Source organism: Saccopteryx bilineata, chromosome 1 (assembly GCF_036850765.1).
Source record: "Saccopteryx bilineata isolate mSacBil1 chromosome 1, mSacBil1_pri_phased_curated, whole genome shotgun sequence".
In the NCBI taxonomy this organism is placed as follows: Eukaryota; Metazoa; Chordata; class Mammalia; order Chiroptera; family Emballonuridae; genus Saccopteryx; species Saccopteryx bilineata.
This window is the reverse complement of record NC_089490.1, coordinates 101,887,105-101,904,021: the sequence shown is the minus strand read 5'-3', so window position 1 is coordinate 101,904,021 and position 16,917 is coordinate 101,887,105. Positions and strand designations below refer to the sequence as shown.

Below are 16,917 nucleotides of genomic sequence, written 5' to 3'. Positions count from 1 at the left end.
AGAATGGGCAGTTTTCTCTCTATGTTAACTAAATCATGTAAAGATACATTTATAACTCATTAAAAATATTGACTGAAGTAATGTTTGTTAAGGAAATGATTATATTAATTTTATCACTTACTTTAACAACAATATGCTGATGCTATTTCTCTTTTCTGTAGGATGACAGTCCTCGTAGTTTATCTCTTGAACCAGCTCCTATAACCATTCATATTGATCATCTTGTGGTAGAGAGAAATGATGATGGCTCTTTTCATATCAGAGGTATATATGAAAAATACTTACATTGAAATTTGAATTTGAATTATTTGCATGCTGATCATTTCTTTTCACTTAAACACTTATCATTATATGTATGCATATATGTAGCAGTAGATGATTGAGGGACACTTTCAGTGCATTGTAATAAAATACTGCCTATATATGGATCGCTACCTTGGAAATTACTCACCTAAGTTGATTAGTACCTACTATATTCTACAAACATGTTTTAAGTGAAAATGAGAGAAGTTTTATGGTCTTACATGCCTCTTGGTGTTACTTGGGTCTCTTACCTGATATTTTTCTTAGCTTTATTACCCACTACAGGGGGTCCTTGGGTTACAACACAGTTCTGTTCCTACGACAGTGATGTAACGCCAATTTTGTTGTTATTCAAAAGACACCCTTGCCTACCAGAAATGGAATATTTGTGCTTTTAACAGTCTAAAATGGTGTAGGTAAGCCTACTGGGGGATGCCAACTGCCTCACCCATTCACCGAGTTACTGCGAATTCCACTGCGCACAACCAAACTAGCTCACCCACATAGAGTGTAAGTATGACACTAACTGTGTAAGTTGAAATGCTCACATCTCAATTTTTTAAAGTTTTTATAAGAGTGAGCATCATAAACTCGATATGTTGTATGTCGAGATTGTCGTAACCCGAGAACCCCCCGTATTTTTATATATTTACCCAACCAACCTGTTACACTTCCTGTGTTGGAATTCCTTCTACTTTCCCATCTCTATAATCTTATTTGCTTGTTACTCCTCAATAGAACTGTTCATTTCTTTCCAAGCTTATCTCTAGCTCTTCCTTTTCAATGTACTCAGTTAAAGTATATTGCTGTGTATATTGCTGTCTACTTTAATATTTGTATCCATTCAAAGCAAGATTTTTAAGGTCTCTAATGTAATGATTATATCTTATAATGTAGTGTGAAGTAGTAAAAAGCGCTTGAGTCTGTAGACTTGTGTTCTGGTCTTCAGTTAGTAGCTAGCTACTTGAGAGTGAAATATGAAGGATTGATATATGCATGTGTTCATCTCCTATCAAAATCTCATCAGAAGACATAAAATATGTAAAAAGAAAAAATTATACGCCTGACCAGGCAGTGGCACAGTGGATAGAGTGTTTGACTAGGATGCTGAGGACTCAGGTTTGAGACCCCAAGGTCGCCAGCTTGAGCGCGGGCTCATCTGGCTTGAGCAAAAAGCTTACCAGCTTGGACCCAAGGTCACTGGCTCGAGCAAGGGGTTACTCAGTATGCTGAAGGCCCGTGGTCAAGGCACATATGAGAAAGCAGTCAATGAACAATTAAGGTGTCGAAACGAAAAACTGATGATTAATGCTGCTCATCTCTCTTCATTCCTGTCTCTCTGTCTCTATCTATCCCTCTCTCTGACTCTTGCTCTGTCCCTGTAAAAAAAAAAAAAATTATATAACAGTATTGCAAAAGAAAAATATATACCATTAGTGGGCCAGAAATTCTTAAGAAAGTCAGATGCAAAGTAAGAAATATTTGTAGGCATAAACCCACATAAGATAGGACTTTTGCTGGGATAGGAGCAGTTTGTAGGGAACTCTTAACTGAACAGTATTTTCTTCTGGAGTGTAGAACCAACTAGAACATAGATCAAAAGTCAGCTTCATTACTGATAAATGCTTAGGTATGAGAAGTTAGGTTTGCTCTACTGCTCTCTCTCAAATGCTTTAGATCCCAAACTGCAGGTCTGTCTTGTAAGAAAGCAGAACACAATGCACCTTTTTTGTCTACAAGGCTTATACAAAGTGAGAAGGAACTTAACCATAAAAATATACATTCTTTTAATAAACTCGTCAATCAGATAAGTCATATTTTCTCCCCTATGAAGAAGTGAGACGAGGAACCAAGGAAGTCCAGGAGACTACTCTAGCTACTCGAGAGAGAAACTGGAACTCTCTTACATTGCTGGGATTGTAAAATGTGGATGCTTTGGAAACAGTTTGCAGTAACTGAGAAAGTTGAACAGTTAACTTACGACCAAGCCATTCTACTCAAGATTACCCCCCCTCCAAAAGAAATAAAAGCTTAGGTCCACATAAAAACTTTACACAAATATTGACAACAGCAGTATTCATAATAAGAAAAAGACCATCCAAATGTCATCATGAATGGACAAAGAAAATGTGGTATATTCATATAACAGAATATTATTCAGCTTGAAAAAAGAACTAAATACTGACAATGTGTTTCAACATGGAAACTGAAAATATCAATATTATGCTAAATGAAAGAAGGTAGGCATGAAAGACCACATATTATATGATTCAATTTATGTGCAATGTTTAGAAAAGGCAGACCAAGATAGACAAAAAAGTAAATTAATGGCTGCTTAATGCTGGGGGGAGCCTGAAGATTGGAAGGGAATGGGACTGTTAATAGGTGTGGTGGGTTTTGAGGGTGATGAAAACATTCTAAAAATGATTGTGAGTACACTAAAAACCACTGGATTTGTACACTTTAAGTGGATGAATGGGGTATATGAACTACTCTTTAATATGAATTACTTTTCAATAAAAGTATAGTCTTAGAACTATGGAGATATGAAAACCAGGCTCAAGGTTTACCTTCAGGATTCAGGCTGAAAACCACAGTGCAGTGTGAAAAGATTGCTGCTTGCCACTGAGCAGTTGATTTTATAGTTTGCACTGGTCATTACTGATCTATAAATTCAACATAACTACAACTGCTGCAGCCAACATTATTTTAGCTCTTATACTAGAAACTTGAACTTGCAGCTACTGTTCTTTTCTGAAGCTGGAAACAGGGAGAGACAGACAGACTCCCGCATGCGCCCGACCGGGATCTACCCGGCATGCCCACCAGGGGCGTCGCTCTGCCCACCAGGGGGCGATGCTCTGCCCCTCTGGGGCGTCGCTCTGCCGCAACCAGAGCCACTCTAGCACCTGGGGCAGAGGCCAAGGAGCCATCCCCAGCGCCCGGGCCATCTTTGCTCCAATGGAGCCTTGGCTGCGGGAGGGGAAGAGAGAGACAGAGAGGAAGGAGGGGGGGGATGGAGAAGCAAATGGGCACTTCTCCTATGTGCCCTGGCTGGGAATCGAACCCGGGTCCCCCGCATGCCAGGCCGACGCTCTACCGCTGAGCCAACTGGCCAGGGCCGCAGCTACTGTTCTTGTTGTTACCCTCAGAAAGGAGAAAGAGTTCTCTTCCTTCCCTTCTTTTGTCATTAGTAGCTGAGGGAAGTCTAGGGTGAATACAGTTTGATCAGTAATGTCTAGGTCACATGAATGGAAAAGAATCTGAAAAATTGAGTAGTATTTTCCAACATTTACTGAATGAAGCAATTTTACTCCCAAAAAACTCATAAACCATTAAATTCTTCAAATATAGAATGAGATTCTGATGATGAGTGGGCAAAATAAATGACAGAAGGGCTATTTTTAAAATATAATAAGAAATAAATAATACACTTAATGCTAAAAAAAAGTGGAGACTTTTAAAGAAATATAACTAATATCCTTAGATAGGATGTTGAAATCATAACAAAATCCTATAAAAAATAACCAGTTAGAAATCCTTAAAAATTAAAAGCCTGATATTTGCAGTAAAAAAATAATAGTCCACTTAAAATCCATCAGCAGGACTTTCAATAGATACCAGAGTCTGATCATTTTTTATGATTTCTTTTTTTTTTTCACTTACAGTTTACGTTAATATTATTCTGTATTAGTTTTGGGTATACAGCGTAGTGGTTAGACAATCCTATACAGTGGTGCCTTGAGATACAAGCCGACCAACATATGAATTTTTAAAGATATGAGCTGTGACTCGGTTCGTATTCTTGTTCGAGATCCGAGCGAAATTCTGAGATACGAGTTGTGATTTGGGAAGCTGCCGCTAGTTGGCGCGTTGGTGCATGGGTCCAGTATCAGCAGCACAAACACCAGCATCTCGTTCTTTCTCACGTGTTACCCGCAGAATCACATCGAATCTCGTATGCTGTACTCATTTTTGCATCATTTTGCATTTTTTACTAACATTTTTTGTGTGCTATCATGAGGCCGAAGAAAATGAGTGTAAAGGACAGTAGTGGGAAGAAGAAGAGAATGTTGTCGATAGAAGTCAAGCAAGAAATAATAGAAAAACATGAGCGTGGTGTACGAGTGCTTGAACTGGCAAGGCTGTAAGACCGCAATACATCTACAATTTGTACCATCCTTAAACAAAAGGATGCCATCAAAAGTGCAAATCCAGCAAAAGGGACTACAGTTCTGTCCCAATTAAGGACAAATATCTATGAAGAAATGGAGAAGCTTCTGCTGGTGTGGGTGAAAGAAAAAGAGTTGATAGGAGATACAGTGACGGAGACTGTAATATGCGAAAAGGCACGTATTATTTACGGCAACTTGAAGAAGAAAGAACCATCTACCTCAAAAGAGGCAGCAGAAGATACATTTAAGCCAAGTCACCGCTGGCTTGAAAATTTCCTGGTGGTGAGGCACGGTGAAGCTGCGAGTGCTGACATAAGGCAGCTGAGGAGCATATCGCACGTTTTGCTGCACTTATCGGAAAGGAAGGCTACATCCCCCAACAAGTGTTCAACTGTGACGAAACAGTATTGTTTTGAAAAAAAAGAAAAGTGTCCCAGAGGACTTCCATCACTGCAGAGAAGAAGCTGCCAGGCCATAAACCCATGAAGGACCATCTGACCCTTGCATTGTGTGCAAATGCTAGCAGTGACTGTAAAGTAAAGCCACTGTTAGTGTATCATTCCGAAAATCCTTGAGCCCTTAAGACTCACAAGACTTTTAAAGAAAAACTGCAGGTTATGTGGTGCACCAATACTAGGGCATGGGTTACGCAGCAGTCTTTTATTGAATGGGTAAATCTCATCTTTGGTCCTGCAGTGAAGAAATATCTTCAAGAAAATAAACTCCCAACGAAAGCATTACTAATCCTTGAAAATACTCCAGCCCACCCACCTGGTCTTGAAGATGACATTCTTGATGAGTTCAAATTCGTGAAAGTTCTCTACCTCCCACCCAACATAACTTCAGTCTTGCAACCTATGGATCAGCAGGTCTTTTCCAACTTTAAAAAGCTTTACACAAAGCACTTGTTCCGCTGCTGCTTTGAGGTGACTGAGAATACCAATCTAACCCTTTGAGAGTTTTGGAAAGATAACTACAACAACACGATGTTTTTACGCATTATTGACTTGGCATGGCAAGAGGTTACAAGAAAAACCTTGAGCTCGGCATGGAAAAAGTTATGACCTCATGTTGTTGCAGACAGGGACTTCGAAGGATTTGAACCAGAGACTGAGACGGAAGTAGAAGCATTGGAGGAGATTGTGTCCCTCGGAAACTCGAAGGGTCTGGAGGTAGATAGATGAGGTGACATAAACGAGCTCATCAAGGAACATGAGGAGGAACTCTCAACTGAGGAGTTGAAGGAGCTACAGATGATGCAACATATGGAGCTTCTGCAAGAGATTAGTAGTGAGGAGGAGGTAGAGTTGGAGGAAGTGATTTATTTCTACACGTGAAATTAAAGACATGCTGGCAATGTGGGAGAAGCTTTCAAGTTTTATTGAAAAACACCCAGAAAAAGTTTCAGCTGGTCATACTTCAGCACTTTTTAATGACACTTGTTTGTCACATTTCCGTAACATTTTAAAAGGCAGGCAAAAGCAAACCTCTGGATAGATTTTTATTCAAAAGTCCTGCAAGTGAAAGTGCCGCAAGTGCAGCCAAAAAGGCAAAAACAGGTGATGATTAAATGAAAAATACGTAATGTTAAGCTTAGGTTAAGTTTAAAGTTAAGAAAGTGCATTTTTTTTTACAATTAAGTTTTTGTGGTTTCATTTTAAGTAAAGAAAGTGCAGTTTTAGTTTTGTTTAAAGTAAAGAAAATTCAGTTTTAGTTTACATTTAGTGTTAAGAAAGAGCAGTTTTAGTTTTCATGTCTACAGTGCCTGCATCCTTTCCTCCCTCCCTCCCTCCTCCTCCACCATTCACCTCTGTTAGCTGCACTCGTTTGTCTTCAAGGTAAGAATACAGTACTAAATAATACATTTTTCTTTTATTTCATATATTTTGTTATGCATTGGTAAAGTATACATGTGTGTTTCTTAGTTAAAAACATGTCTTTTTTCATAATTTAGGATGGTTTGGGGATGTTTCACAGGGCTGGAACGTATTAAATATATTTCAGTTATTTTAAATGGGAGAAATTTGTTTGATATACAAGTTGACTGACTTACAAGCTCGGTTACAGAACGAATTAAACTCGTATCTCAAGGTACCACTGTACTTCACAAAGTGATCCCCCTGATATTTCAAGTACCCATCATAAAAACAAACAATTCAGTTAAATAGTGGGCAGGCCTGAATAGACACTTCTCCAATGAGGTTCGAATGCTTGGAGACCCCTGGATGTGCACGTGCTGACTGCTTCTGACCAGCTGCACCTGCTCAGATTTTTGGAACATGAATCCTTCACTCTTCCTCACTGCCCTTTGCTTAAGAATAGCTTCAGCTGCTCTTGCACCTGATGGAATTTTTTTTGGGAGGGGGATAAAGATGAATTTTTATTCACTTGACAAGACAATGGTATTAAATTCTCATAAACCGCTCCATTTATATAACTACGTTACAACAGCAGCTGACTCAAACTTACTTCCCCAAGATGCTTATATGGCTCCAGCTCTATTCGTTGAGCACAGAAATCTCTGTTCTGCCACTGATATTAAAAAGTCCCTTACAGGTAAGGTGGGAAAAATAAACCTGTCTCCTCAGCCCTTCCTTAGAGTTGTGCTTCCATCTGCATGTTCCCTAGAGAGCACTGAACAAATGCTGGCTTGTTTTTTTTTTTTTTAAAAAAAAGTCTCTGAAAAGGCTTTTGTAGCACACCAAAATAGTTATGCAAACATACGGTTTTGATCTATACTCTTATAATAGCTAATGCTGTCAAGCGTTTCTTCATATCTTTATTATTGGTCATTTATGTATCTTTGGGAAAATGTCCACAACTTTTGCCTGTGCTTTAAATGGATTACCGGTATTTGTCTTTTTATCATTGGGTTTTAGGTGTTCTTTATATATTGTAGAAATAAATCCCTTATTAAATATAATTTGGAAATATTTTCTCTCATCTTATGGGCTATCTTTTTAGTTTTTTCATACTGTCCTTTGAAACACTTTCTTTTTTCTTCCTTTAATGGAGTCTAGTTAATCTGGGATTTTTGTTGTTGCTTTTGTTCCTTTGGTGTTTTTGGTATCATATCTAAAAATCCATGAACACATCTGATGTTAGGATTTATTGCTATGTTTTTTTTTAAGAGTTTTCTAGATTTAGAAAACTTAAAACTCTAGATTTTAAGTTTAGTTCTTTGATCCATTTGAGTTAAGTTTTATATTGGTGTGTAGGTAAGGACCATAGACACGTGGGTTATTTCTAGACTCTCAAGTAGATTACATTTATCTGTACATCTGTCTCTGTGCCAGTACCACACTGTCTTGACTACCATCTTGTGTAGGAGTAAGTTGTTTTGAGTATTCTGGGTTCCTTGCAATACCATATAATTTTAGAATCAGCTTGTTAATTTCTATAAAGAAGCCAGCTCAAATTCTGATAGGGATTGTGTTAAAGCTATGCATCAGCACTGGACAGTTGGCTCAGCAGTACAGCATTGACCTGATGTGTGAAAGTCCCAGGTTCAATTCCCAGTCAGAGCACAAAGGAGAAGCGACCATTTGCTTCTCCACCCCTCTCCTTCTCCCATCTCTATATCTCTCTCTTTTCCCAAAGCCATGGTTCGGTGGGAGCAAGTTGGTCCCTGGCAGTTGCTGAGGATGGCTCCATGGCTTCATCTCAGGTGCTAAAAATAGCTCAGTTGTCAAGCAGTGGAGCAACAGCCCCAGATGGGCAGAGCATGGCCCCATAAGTGGGCTTGCCAGGTGGATCCCAATCAGGGTGCATGCGGGAGTCTCTCTTCCTCCCTGCTTCTCACTTAAGGAAAAAAGGAGCTATGGATCAATTTTGGAAATATTGCATCTTAACAATATTAAGCCTTTTCATCCATGAACATGCAGTCTTTTACCTTTTTTTTTTTTTTTTTTTTGTATTTTTCTGAAGCTGGAAACGGGGAGAGACAGTCAGACAGACTCCCGCATGCGCCCGACCGGGATCCACTCGGCACGCCCACCAGGGGGCAGCGCTCTGCCCACCAGGGGGCGACGCCCCGTTGGGACCAGAGCCACTCCAGCGCCTGGGGCAGAGGCCAAGGAGCCATCCCCAGCGCCCGGGCCATCCTTGCTCCAATGGAGCCTCGCTGCGGGAGGGGAAGAGAGAGACAGAGAGGAAGGAGAGGGGGAGGGGTGGAGAAGCAGATGGGCGCCTCTCTTGTGTGCCCTGGCCGGGAATCGAACCCCGGACTTCTGCACGCCGGGCTGACGCTCTACCACTGAGCCAACTGGCCAGGGCCTTACCATTTATTTAGATCTGTGATTTCACTAAACCTATTCATTAGTTCTTAAGAGTTTTTCAGTGGATTATTTAGGTTTTTTTTATATGCACGGTTATGTCATTAATGAGTAGAGATAACCTCCTTTTTAGTGTGGATACCTTTTATTTCTTTTTCTTGCCTAATTGTCTTGGTTAAAACCAGTGGGACATTGTTAAATAAAAGTGATAAGAGCAAACATCCTTGTCTTATTTCTGATCTTTAGAGAAAAGCATATGGTCTTATACTATTAAATATTTTATTGGCTGTGGGTTTTTTGTAGTTAGCCTTTATCAGATTGAAAAGTTTCCTTCTATTTCTAGTTTGCTGCATGTTTTTATCACGAGAAGGTGTTAGATTTTGTCACATTTTTTCTGTTTCTATTGAGGATAATTATGTGATACTCTATTAATGAGATGTATTATGCTAATTATTTTTCTTCGGGGGGGCTATTAAAACAACCTTGCATTCCTGGGATAAATACCACTTGGCCGTGGTGTGTAATTATCTTTATATAAAATATATTGCTGGGTTTAGTTTGCTAACATTTTGTGTAGGATTTTCATGTTTATATTTATGAGCATATTGATTTCAGTTCTGTATGGTTTTGGAATCAGGGTAATACTGGCTTCATAGAATAAACAGAGAAATGTTTCTCCTCTTCTATCTTTTTGGAACAATTTTTAAAGATTTGGTATTCTTCTTGAACTGTTTGGTAGAATTCACTGTTAAAACCATCTGGGCCTGGGCTTTTTGGTAGAATTTACTATTAAAACCATCTGGGCTCGGGCTTTTCATTGTGTTTAGTGTTTTGGGGTACTTGGTCAATCTTTTTATCCTGTATGCATTATTCACATTGTCTATTTCTTATGTCTATTTTAGTAGTTTATGTCTTCTATTTCATCTAAATTATCTAATTATTAGAATACAGTTATCAGCCCTGGCCGGTTGGCTAAGTGGTAGAGCGTTGGCCTGGCGTGCAGAGATCCCGGGTTCGATTCCTGGCCAGGGCACACAGGAGAAGCGCCCATCTGCTTCTCCACCCCTCCCCCTCTCCTTCCTCTCTGTCTCTCTCTTCCCCTCCCGCAGCTGAGGCTCCATTGGAGCAGGGATGGCCCGGGCGCTGGGGATGGCTCATTGGCCTCTGCCCCAGGCGCTGGAGTGGCTTTGGTCAAGATGGAGCGATGCCCCGGAGGGGCAGAGCTTCGCCCCCTGGTGGGCGTGCCGGTTGGATCCCGGTCGGGCGCATGCGGGAGTCTGTCTGACTGTCTCTCCCCGTTTCCAGCTTCGGGGAAAAAAAAATACAGTTATTCACTGTATTCATTAAGGTTAATAGGTTAATGTTCCTTGTTTTATTTCTGATTGTAATAATTTCTTTCCCTTTTTTTCCCCTCTTTTCCTTTTTTTGGTCAGTTTTGTTCACTTTTCAACAAATGAACTTTAGGTTTTATTGACTTTCTCTTTTGTTTTTCTATTTTATAATAATGTATCATATTAAAAGATATATTCATTTTTAAATAGTTGTTCACAATGACATTAAGATTTGTCAAGTATTTGAGAATGTTATCTTAGCATTTTATTTGTTTGATCAGATTCTCAGATGCTTAACATTGGAAATGATTTGAAAGAAAATGTCACCAGTGAATCGGCGCTTACCGGAAGAAAGTACGATCTGAAGAAGCAGCACAGTATCACTCAAGCCACGCAAACAAGTCCAGAGGTCACTTGGCCTTCTCAGACAGTTAACTCTCCTGAGTGCTCTTCTGACTTGACTAGGGAACAGGTAATAGGAAAATTAATTTATTCTCAGTTTCAATAATTAAAATCAATGTTAGATACTAAATAAGAAGTAATTTATTATTTAAGTAATGTTTATTGGGTACCTGTTATGAACCTCCACACTGTTAGATGCTATGGATACAGTGTTGAGCAAGATGGGGACAGGTTCAGCCTTCCGAGAGGTTGTGGTCTGAGGGGAGTAGAGGAGTGTGTGTGGGAGAGTGCTGGTTCCTGGAATCTAGCAGCGCTTCCTGGAGGATAAGTTCATTTTGATGTCTTATTTTTAAGTTGCAAAAGTATAATATTTCAGAAAAATACTTAAAATGTTCTAACTTCCTGCCATGCTATTAGTTAGTACTTCTTTATTTTCCTCTGAGGCTCTTTTCCATAATTTTCCAAACAGTTGTTATTTGTGTGTGTATATATGTGTGTGTGTGTATTGTATTTTTTACCTTAATATTGTTTAACAGTTTTATTTTTATATCACTATATATGCTTCATATTTATTTTTAATGGCAGAATAAGATGGATGTATATGTACTGTCATTTCTAAACCTTGCTTTTAACATTTGTTAACATTTGAGTTGCTTCTTTTTTATATATGCCATTATAAATAAATGAAATGTACAGGAGAAATTTAATTCTCTATGATAGAACCACAGAATGAGTTAAGTCGTCTATTCAATGGGATTTGTTGGATGTCAGCTGTGATCTAGGATATAGAATTGAACAGTATACCATCCTTATTTGTTGAGCAACTCAAAATCGAGTGGGAAAGATAGGGGTGTGCAGTTGGTGCTTACAGCATGCTGTGTAATACTATACTGTAGACTGAGGAAATTCTGGAAAGTACCCAGCTTGGTTTATAAGGCAGGAATTCTTAAGCTGGGACTCAGAGAAGTCTGAGAACTCTGAAATTAAATGCATATATTTTAATGTATCTGTAAATGCCTATTTTTTGGGGGGAGGAAGTACTTAGTTTTATCAAATCTTCATAGTTAGGGGTTAGAGAATAAATAGTTCTAAGAGGATAAAATGCTTGAACTGAATTTTAATGAGGAGAGGAGACCTGTTGGTTATCTAGATGAAAATGTCTAATGAGCTATTCAGAATGTGGGTCTGAAGCTCGAGAGAGTGGTTTAGCTGGACCTGGCTATATATGATAGTTGGAGACACAGGTGTACATGAGATTATCTGAGAGGGTAACTCAAGTGATAAAGGAAGATGACCAATTATGGAATCTAACAGAATATTAAAATTTAAGAGTTCTTAAATAGCAGAGGAAAAGAGATGAAAAGTCCATAGTGGAGAGGGATAAACATGAAAGAGCTTGTAGCAGAAAAGGAGAGACACTGAGGAAGAAGAGGCGAGGTCAGCAGTGTCTAAAGCCACAGAGAGGTCCAGGAAAATTAAAAATAAATCAGTTAGATTTCTCTCTCTCTCTCTCTCTTTAAATTGTAGAGAGAAACAGGAAGGGAGAGATGAGAAGCATCAACTCCTAGTTGTGGCACTTTTTTGATTGCTTCTTTCTTTTTGTATTTATTTATTTATTTATTTATTTATTTATTTATTTATTTAATTTATTGTGTTTACATAGATTCTAGTGTCCCCCCGAATACATCTTCCACTTCCCCAGTACATACCCCCTGTCCCCCTCCCCGTAACGCCCTCTGCCCTTCCCTCCAGGATTTGCTTTTCTGCTCTTATCTATTCACCCTGTCATCACCTTTCCCTCTGTCCACTTTTCTTCTGGATCCTTTGATCCCACCTCTGTCTCAATTCTGTTCCTCAGTTCTCATTGTTCCTTGGATTCCTCAAATGAGTGAGGTCATATGATATTTTTCTTTCTCTGTCTGGCTTATTTCACTCAACATAATAGTTTCCAGGTCCATCCATGTAGTTGCAAAAAAAATATTTCCTTTTTTGTTTTTTTTTTGTTTTTTTTTTTTTTTACAGAGACAGAGAGTGTCAGAGAGAGGGTTAGACAGGGACAGACAGACAGGAATGGAGAGATGAGAAGCATCAATCATTAGTTTTTCGTTGCGCGTTGCAACACCTTAGTTGTTCATTGATTGCTTTCTCATATGTGCCTTGACTGTGGGGCTAGAGCAGATGGAGTAACCCCTTGCTTGAGCCAGCGACCTTGGGTCCAAGCTGGTGAGCTTTTTTTTTGCTCAAGCCAGATGAGCCCTCACTCAAGCTGGCGACCTCGGGGTCTCGAACCTGGGTCCTCTGCATCCCAATCCGACGCTCTATCCACTGCACCACCGCCTGGTCAGGCTACTTCCTTCTTTTTATGGCCTCATAGTATTCCATTGTGTATATGTACCACAGCTTTTTAATCCACTTGTCCACTGATAGACACTTGGGCTGTTTTCACATCTTGGCTATTGTAAACAATGCTGCCATAAACATGGGGGTGCATTTCTCCTTTTGACTTGTTGATGTGGTGTTCTTGGGATATATTCTTAAAAGTAGGATGGCTGGGTCAAAAGACAGTTTGATTTTTAATCTTTTGAGGAATCTCCATACTGTTTTCCACTTGGCTGCACCAGTCTGCATTTTCACAAGCAGTGCAGGAGGGTTCCCTTTTCTCCACATCCTTGCCAGCTCTTATTGTGTGTTGTTTTGTTGATGAGCGCCATTCTGACTGGTGTGAGGTGGTATCTCATTGTGGTTTTAATTTGCATTTCTCTAATGACTAGTGATGAGCATTTTTTCATGTGCCTATCGGCCATCTGTATGTCCTCTTTGGAGAACTGTCTATTCATTTATTTTGCCCATTTTTTTATTGGACTGTTTATCTTCCTGGTGTTGAGTTTTACAAGTTCTTTATAAATTTTGGTTATTAACCCCTTATCAGACGTATTGTCGAATATGTTCTCCTATTGTGTGGTTTGCCTTTTTATTTTGTTCATATTGTCGTTAGCTGTGCAAAAGCTTTTTAGTTTGATATAGTCCCATTTGTTCATCCTGTCATTTATTTCACTTGCCCGTGGAGATAAATCGACAAATATATTGCTGCGTGAGATGTCAGAGAACTTACTATGTTTTCCTCTATGATGCTTATGGTTTTATGACTTATATGTAAGTCTTTTATCCATTTTGAGTTTATTTTTATAAATGGTGTAAGTTGGTGGTTTAGTTTCATTTTTTTACAGGTAGCTGTCCAGTTTTCCTAACACCATTTGTTAAAGAGACTGTCTTTACTCCATCGTATTTCCTTACCTCCTTTGTCAAATATCAGTTGTCCATAGAGCTATGGGTTTATTTCTGGGTTCTCTGTTCTGTTCCATTGATCTATATGCCTGTTCTTATGCCAGTACCAGGCTGTTTTGAGTACAATGGCCTTGTAGTATAACTTGATATCAGGAAATGTGATACCTCCCACTTTATTCTTCTTTTTTAAGATTGCTGAGGCTATTCGTGTTCTCTTTTGGTTCCATATAAATTTTGGGAATATGTGTTCTATATCTTTGAAGTATGTCATTGGTATTTTAATTGGTATTGCATTGAATTTATAGATTGCTTTGGGTAAAATAGACATTTTAATGATGTTTATTCTTCCTAGCCATGAGCACGGTATATGCTTCCACTTGTTTGTATCTTTCTTGATTTCTTTTATCAATGTTTTATAATTTTACGAGTACAAGTCTTTAACCTCCTTGGTTAAATTTACTCCTAGATATATATAAATATATATATATATATATATATATATATTTTTTTTTTTTTTTGCAATAGTGAAGGGGATTGTTTTTATTAATTTCTCTTTCAGACAGATCCTTGGTGGTGTATAAAAATGCCTTTGATTTCTGAGTATTAACTTTATATCCCACCACCTTGCTGAATTCATTTATCAGGTCCAGTAGTTTATTGACTGCGACCTTAGGGTTTTCTATGTACAGTATCATATTTTCAACAAATAATGATAGTTTTACTTCTTCTATTCCAATTTGGATGCCTTTTATTCCTCAAGTCTGATTGCTGTGGCTAGGATGTCCAGAACTATATTTAATAAGAGTAGTGAAAGGGGACACACCTGCATTGTTCCTGATCTTAAGGGGATTACTTTTTTTTTTTTTTTTACAGAGACAGAGAGAGAGTCAGAGAGAGGGATGTATAGGGACAGACAGTCAGGAACGGAGAGAGATGAGAAGCATCAATCATCAGTTTTTCATTGCAACACCTTAGTTGTTCACTGATTGCTTTCTCATATGTGCCTTGACTGTGGGCCTTCAGCAGACCAAGTAACCCTTTGCTTGAGCCAGCGATCTTGGGTCCAAGCTGGTGAGCTTTTGCTCAAACCAGATGAGCCCGCATTCAAAGCTGGTGACCTCGGGGTCTTGAACTTGGGACCTCCGCATCCCAGTCTGACACTCTGTCCACTGCGCCACCACCTGGTCAGGCAAGGGGATTGCTTTTAACTTTTGCCCATTGAGTATGATGTTGGCTGTGGGTCATAGATGGTCTTTATCATGTTGAGGTATGTTCCCTGTATTCCCACTTTGCTGAGAGTTTTGCATAAATGGGTGCTGGATTTTATCCAATGCTTTTTCTGCATCTATTGATATTATCATGTGGTTCCTGTCCTTCCTTTTGTTATGTGATGAATCACATTGCTTGATTTGCGAATATTGTATCAGCCTTGCCTCCCCAAATAAATCCCACTTGATCATGCTGTATGATTTTTTTCATGTATTGCTGGATCTGGGTTGCTAATATTTTGTTGAGAATTTTATCATCTAATTTCATCAGGGATATTGGCCCATAGTTTTCTTTCTTTGTGTTGTCTTTGCCTGGCTTTGGAATCAGAATTATGCTCGCCTCATAAAAGGAGCTTGGAAGTTTTCTCTCCTCTTGAATTTTTTGAAATAGCTTGAGAAGGATAGGAGTTAGTTTTTCTTTGAATGTTTGGTAGAATTTGCCTGTGAAGCCATCTGTGCCAGGGCTTTTGTTTCTTGGGAGTTTTTTGATAATTGTTTTGATCTCTTTTGTTGTAATCTGTGTATTTAGGTTTTCTGATTCTTCCAGATTGATTTTTGAAAGATTATATTTTTCAAGGAATTTGTCCATTTCACCTAGGTTGTCTAATTTTTTGGCATATAGTTCTTCATAGTATTTTCTTACAATCCTTTGTATTTCTACTGTGTCCGTTGTTACTTCTCCACCCTAATTTCTAATTTTATTTATTTGAGTTTTTTCTTTTTTTTTCTTGATGAGTCTGGCTAAGGCAGTGGTTCTCAACCTGTGGGTCGCGACCCCGGCAGGGGTCGAACGACCAAAACACAGGGGTCGCCTAAAGCCATCGGAAAATACATATTAAATATGTATTCAGATCCAGCAATACATGAAAAAAATCATTAAATATGTATTTTCCGATGGCTTTAGGCGACCCCTGTGTTTTGGTCATTCGACCCCTGCCGGGGTCGCGACCCACAGGTTGAGAACCGCAGGGCTAAGGGTTCATTGATCTTGTTTACTTTTTCACAGAACCAGCTCTTGGTTTCATTGATCCTCTGTATTGTTTTTTTAATCTTTATGCCATTTATTTCTGCTCTGATCTTTATTATTTCCTTACTTCTACTTCCTGTAGGCTTTACTTGCTGTTCTTTTTTCTAGTTCTTTTAGTTGCAGGATTAAGTTGTTTATTTGAGCTTTTTCTAGCTTCTTAAGGTATGCCTATAATGCTATGAACTTCCCTCTCAGGACTGCTTTTGCTGTGTCCCACAGATTTTGAGTGGTTGTATGCTCATTTTCATTTGTTTCAAGGAAATTTTTTATTTCTTCCTTTATCTCATTGTTGGCCCATTCGTTGTTTAATAACATGCTGTTTAATTTCCAAGTGTTTGAGTGTTTTTCAGTTTTTCTGTTGTAGTTGATTTCTACTTTCATGTCATTGTCTTCAGAGAAGATGCTTAATATGGGTTCAATCTTTTTAAATTTGTTGAGACTCGTTTTATGCCCTAATATGTGGTCTATCCTAGAGAATGTACCATGAGCACTGAAAAGAATGTATACTCTGCTACTTTAGGGTGAACAGTTCTGAAGATACCTATTAAATCCAGTTGATCTAGTGTGTCCCTTAATTCTGCTGTTTGTTTTTTTTTTTTCTTGAGGATCTATCCATTGGTGTTAGTTATTGAAATCCCCTACTATTACAGTATTGCTGTTGATCTCTCCCTTTATGTCCATCAAAATCTGCTTTATATATTTAGGTGCTCCTATATTAGGTGCATAGGAATTTATAATGGCGATCTCTTCCTGTTGGATTGCTCCCTTTATCATCATTATGTAGTGACCTTCTTTATCCCTTATTATAGTCTTTGTTTTAAAATCCATTTTTTCAGATATAAGTATTGCTAC

At 38.7% G+C, this 16,917-nt stretch overlaps 1 protein-coding gene across 1 annotated transcript in view; it reads left to right on the top strand.

The window, feature by feature from the left end:
• Positions 1 to 16,917, top strand: part of BLTP3B (bridge-like lipid transfer protein family member 3B) — a 131,808-nt gene that overhangs the window by 104,474 nt on the left and 10,417 nt on the right. The window contains 2 exon segments of the mRNA XM_066262303.1: positions 162 to 264; positions 10,365 to 10,555. Coding sequence (XP_066118400.1) covers positions 162 to 264; positions 10,365 to 10,555 — 294 coding nt within the window.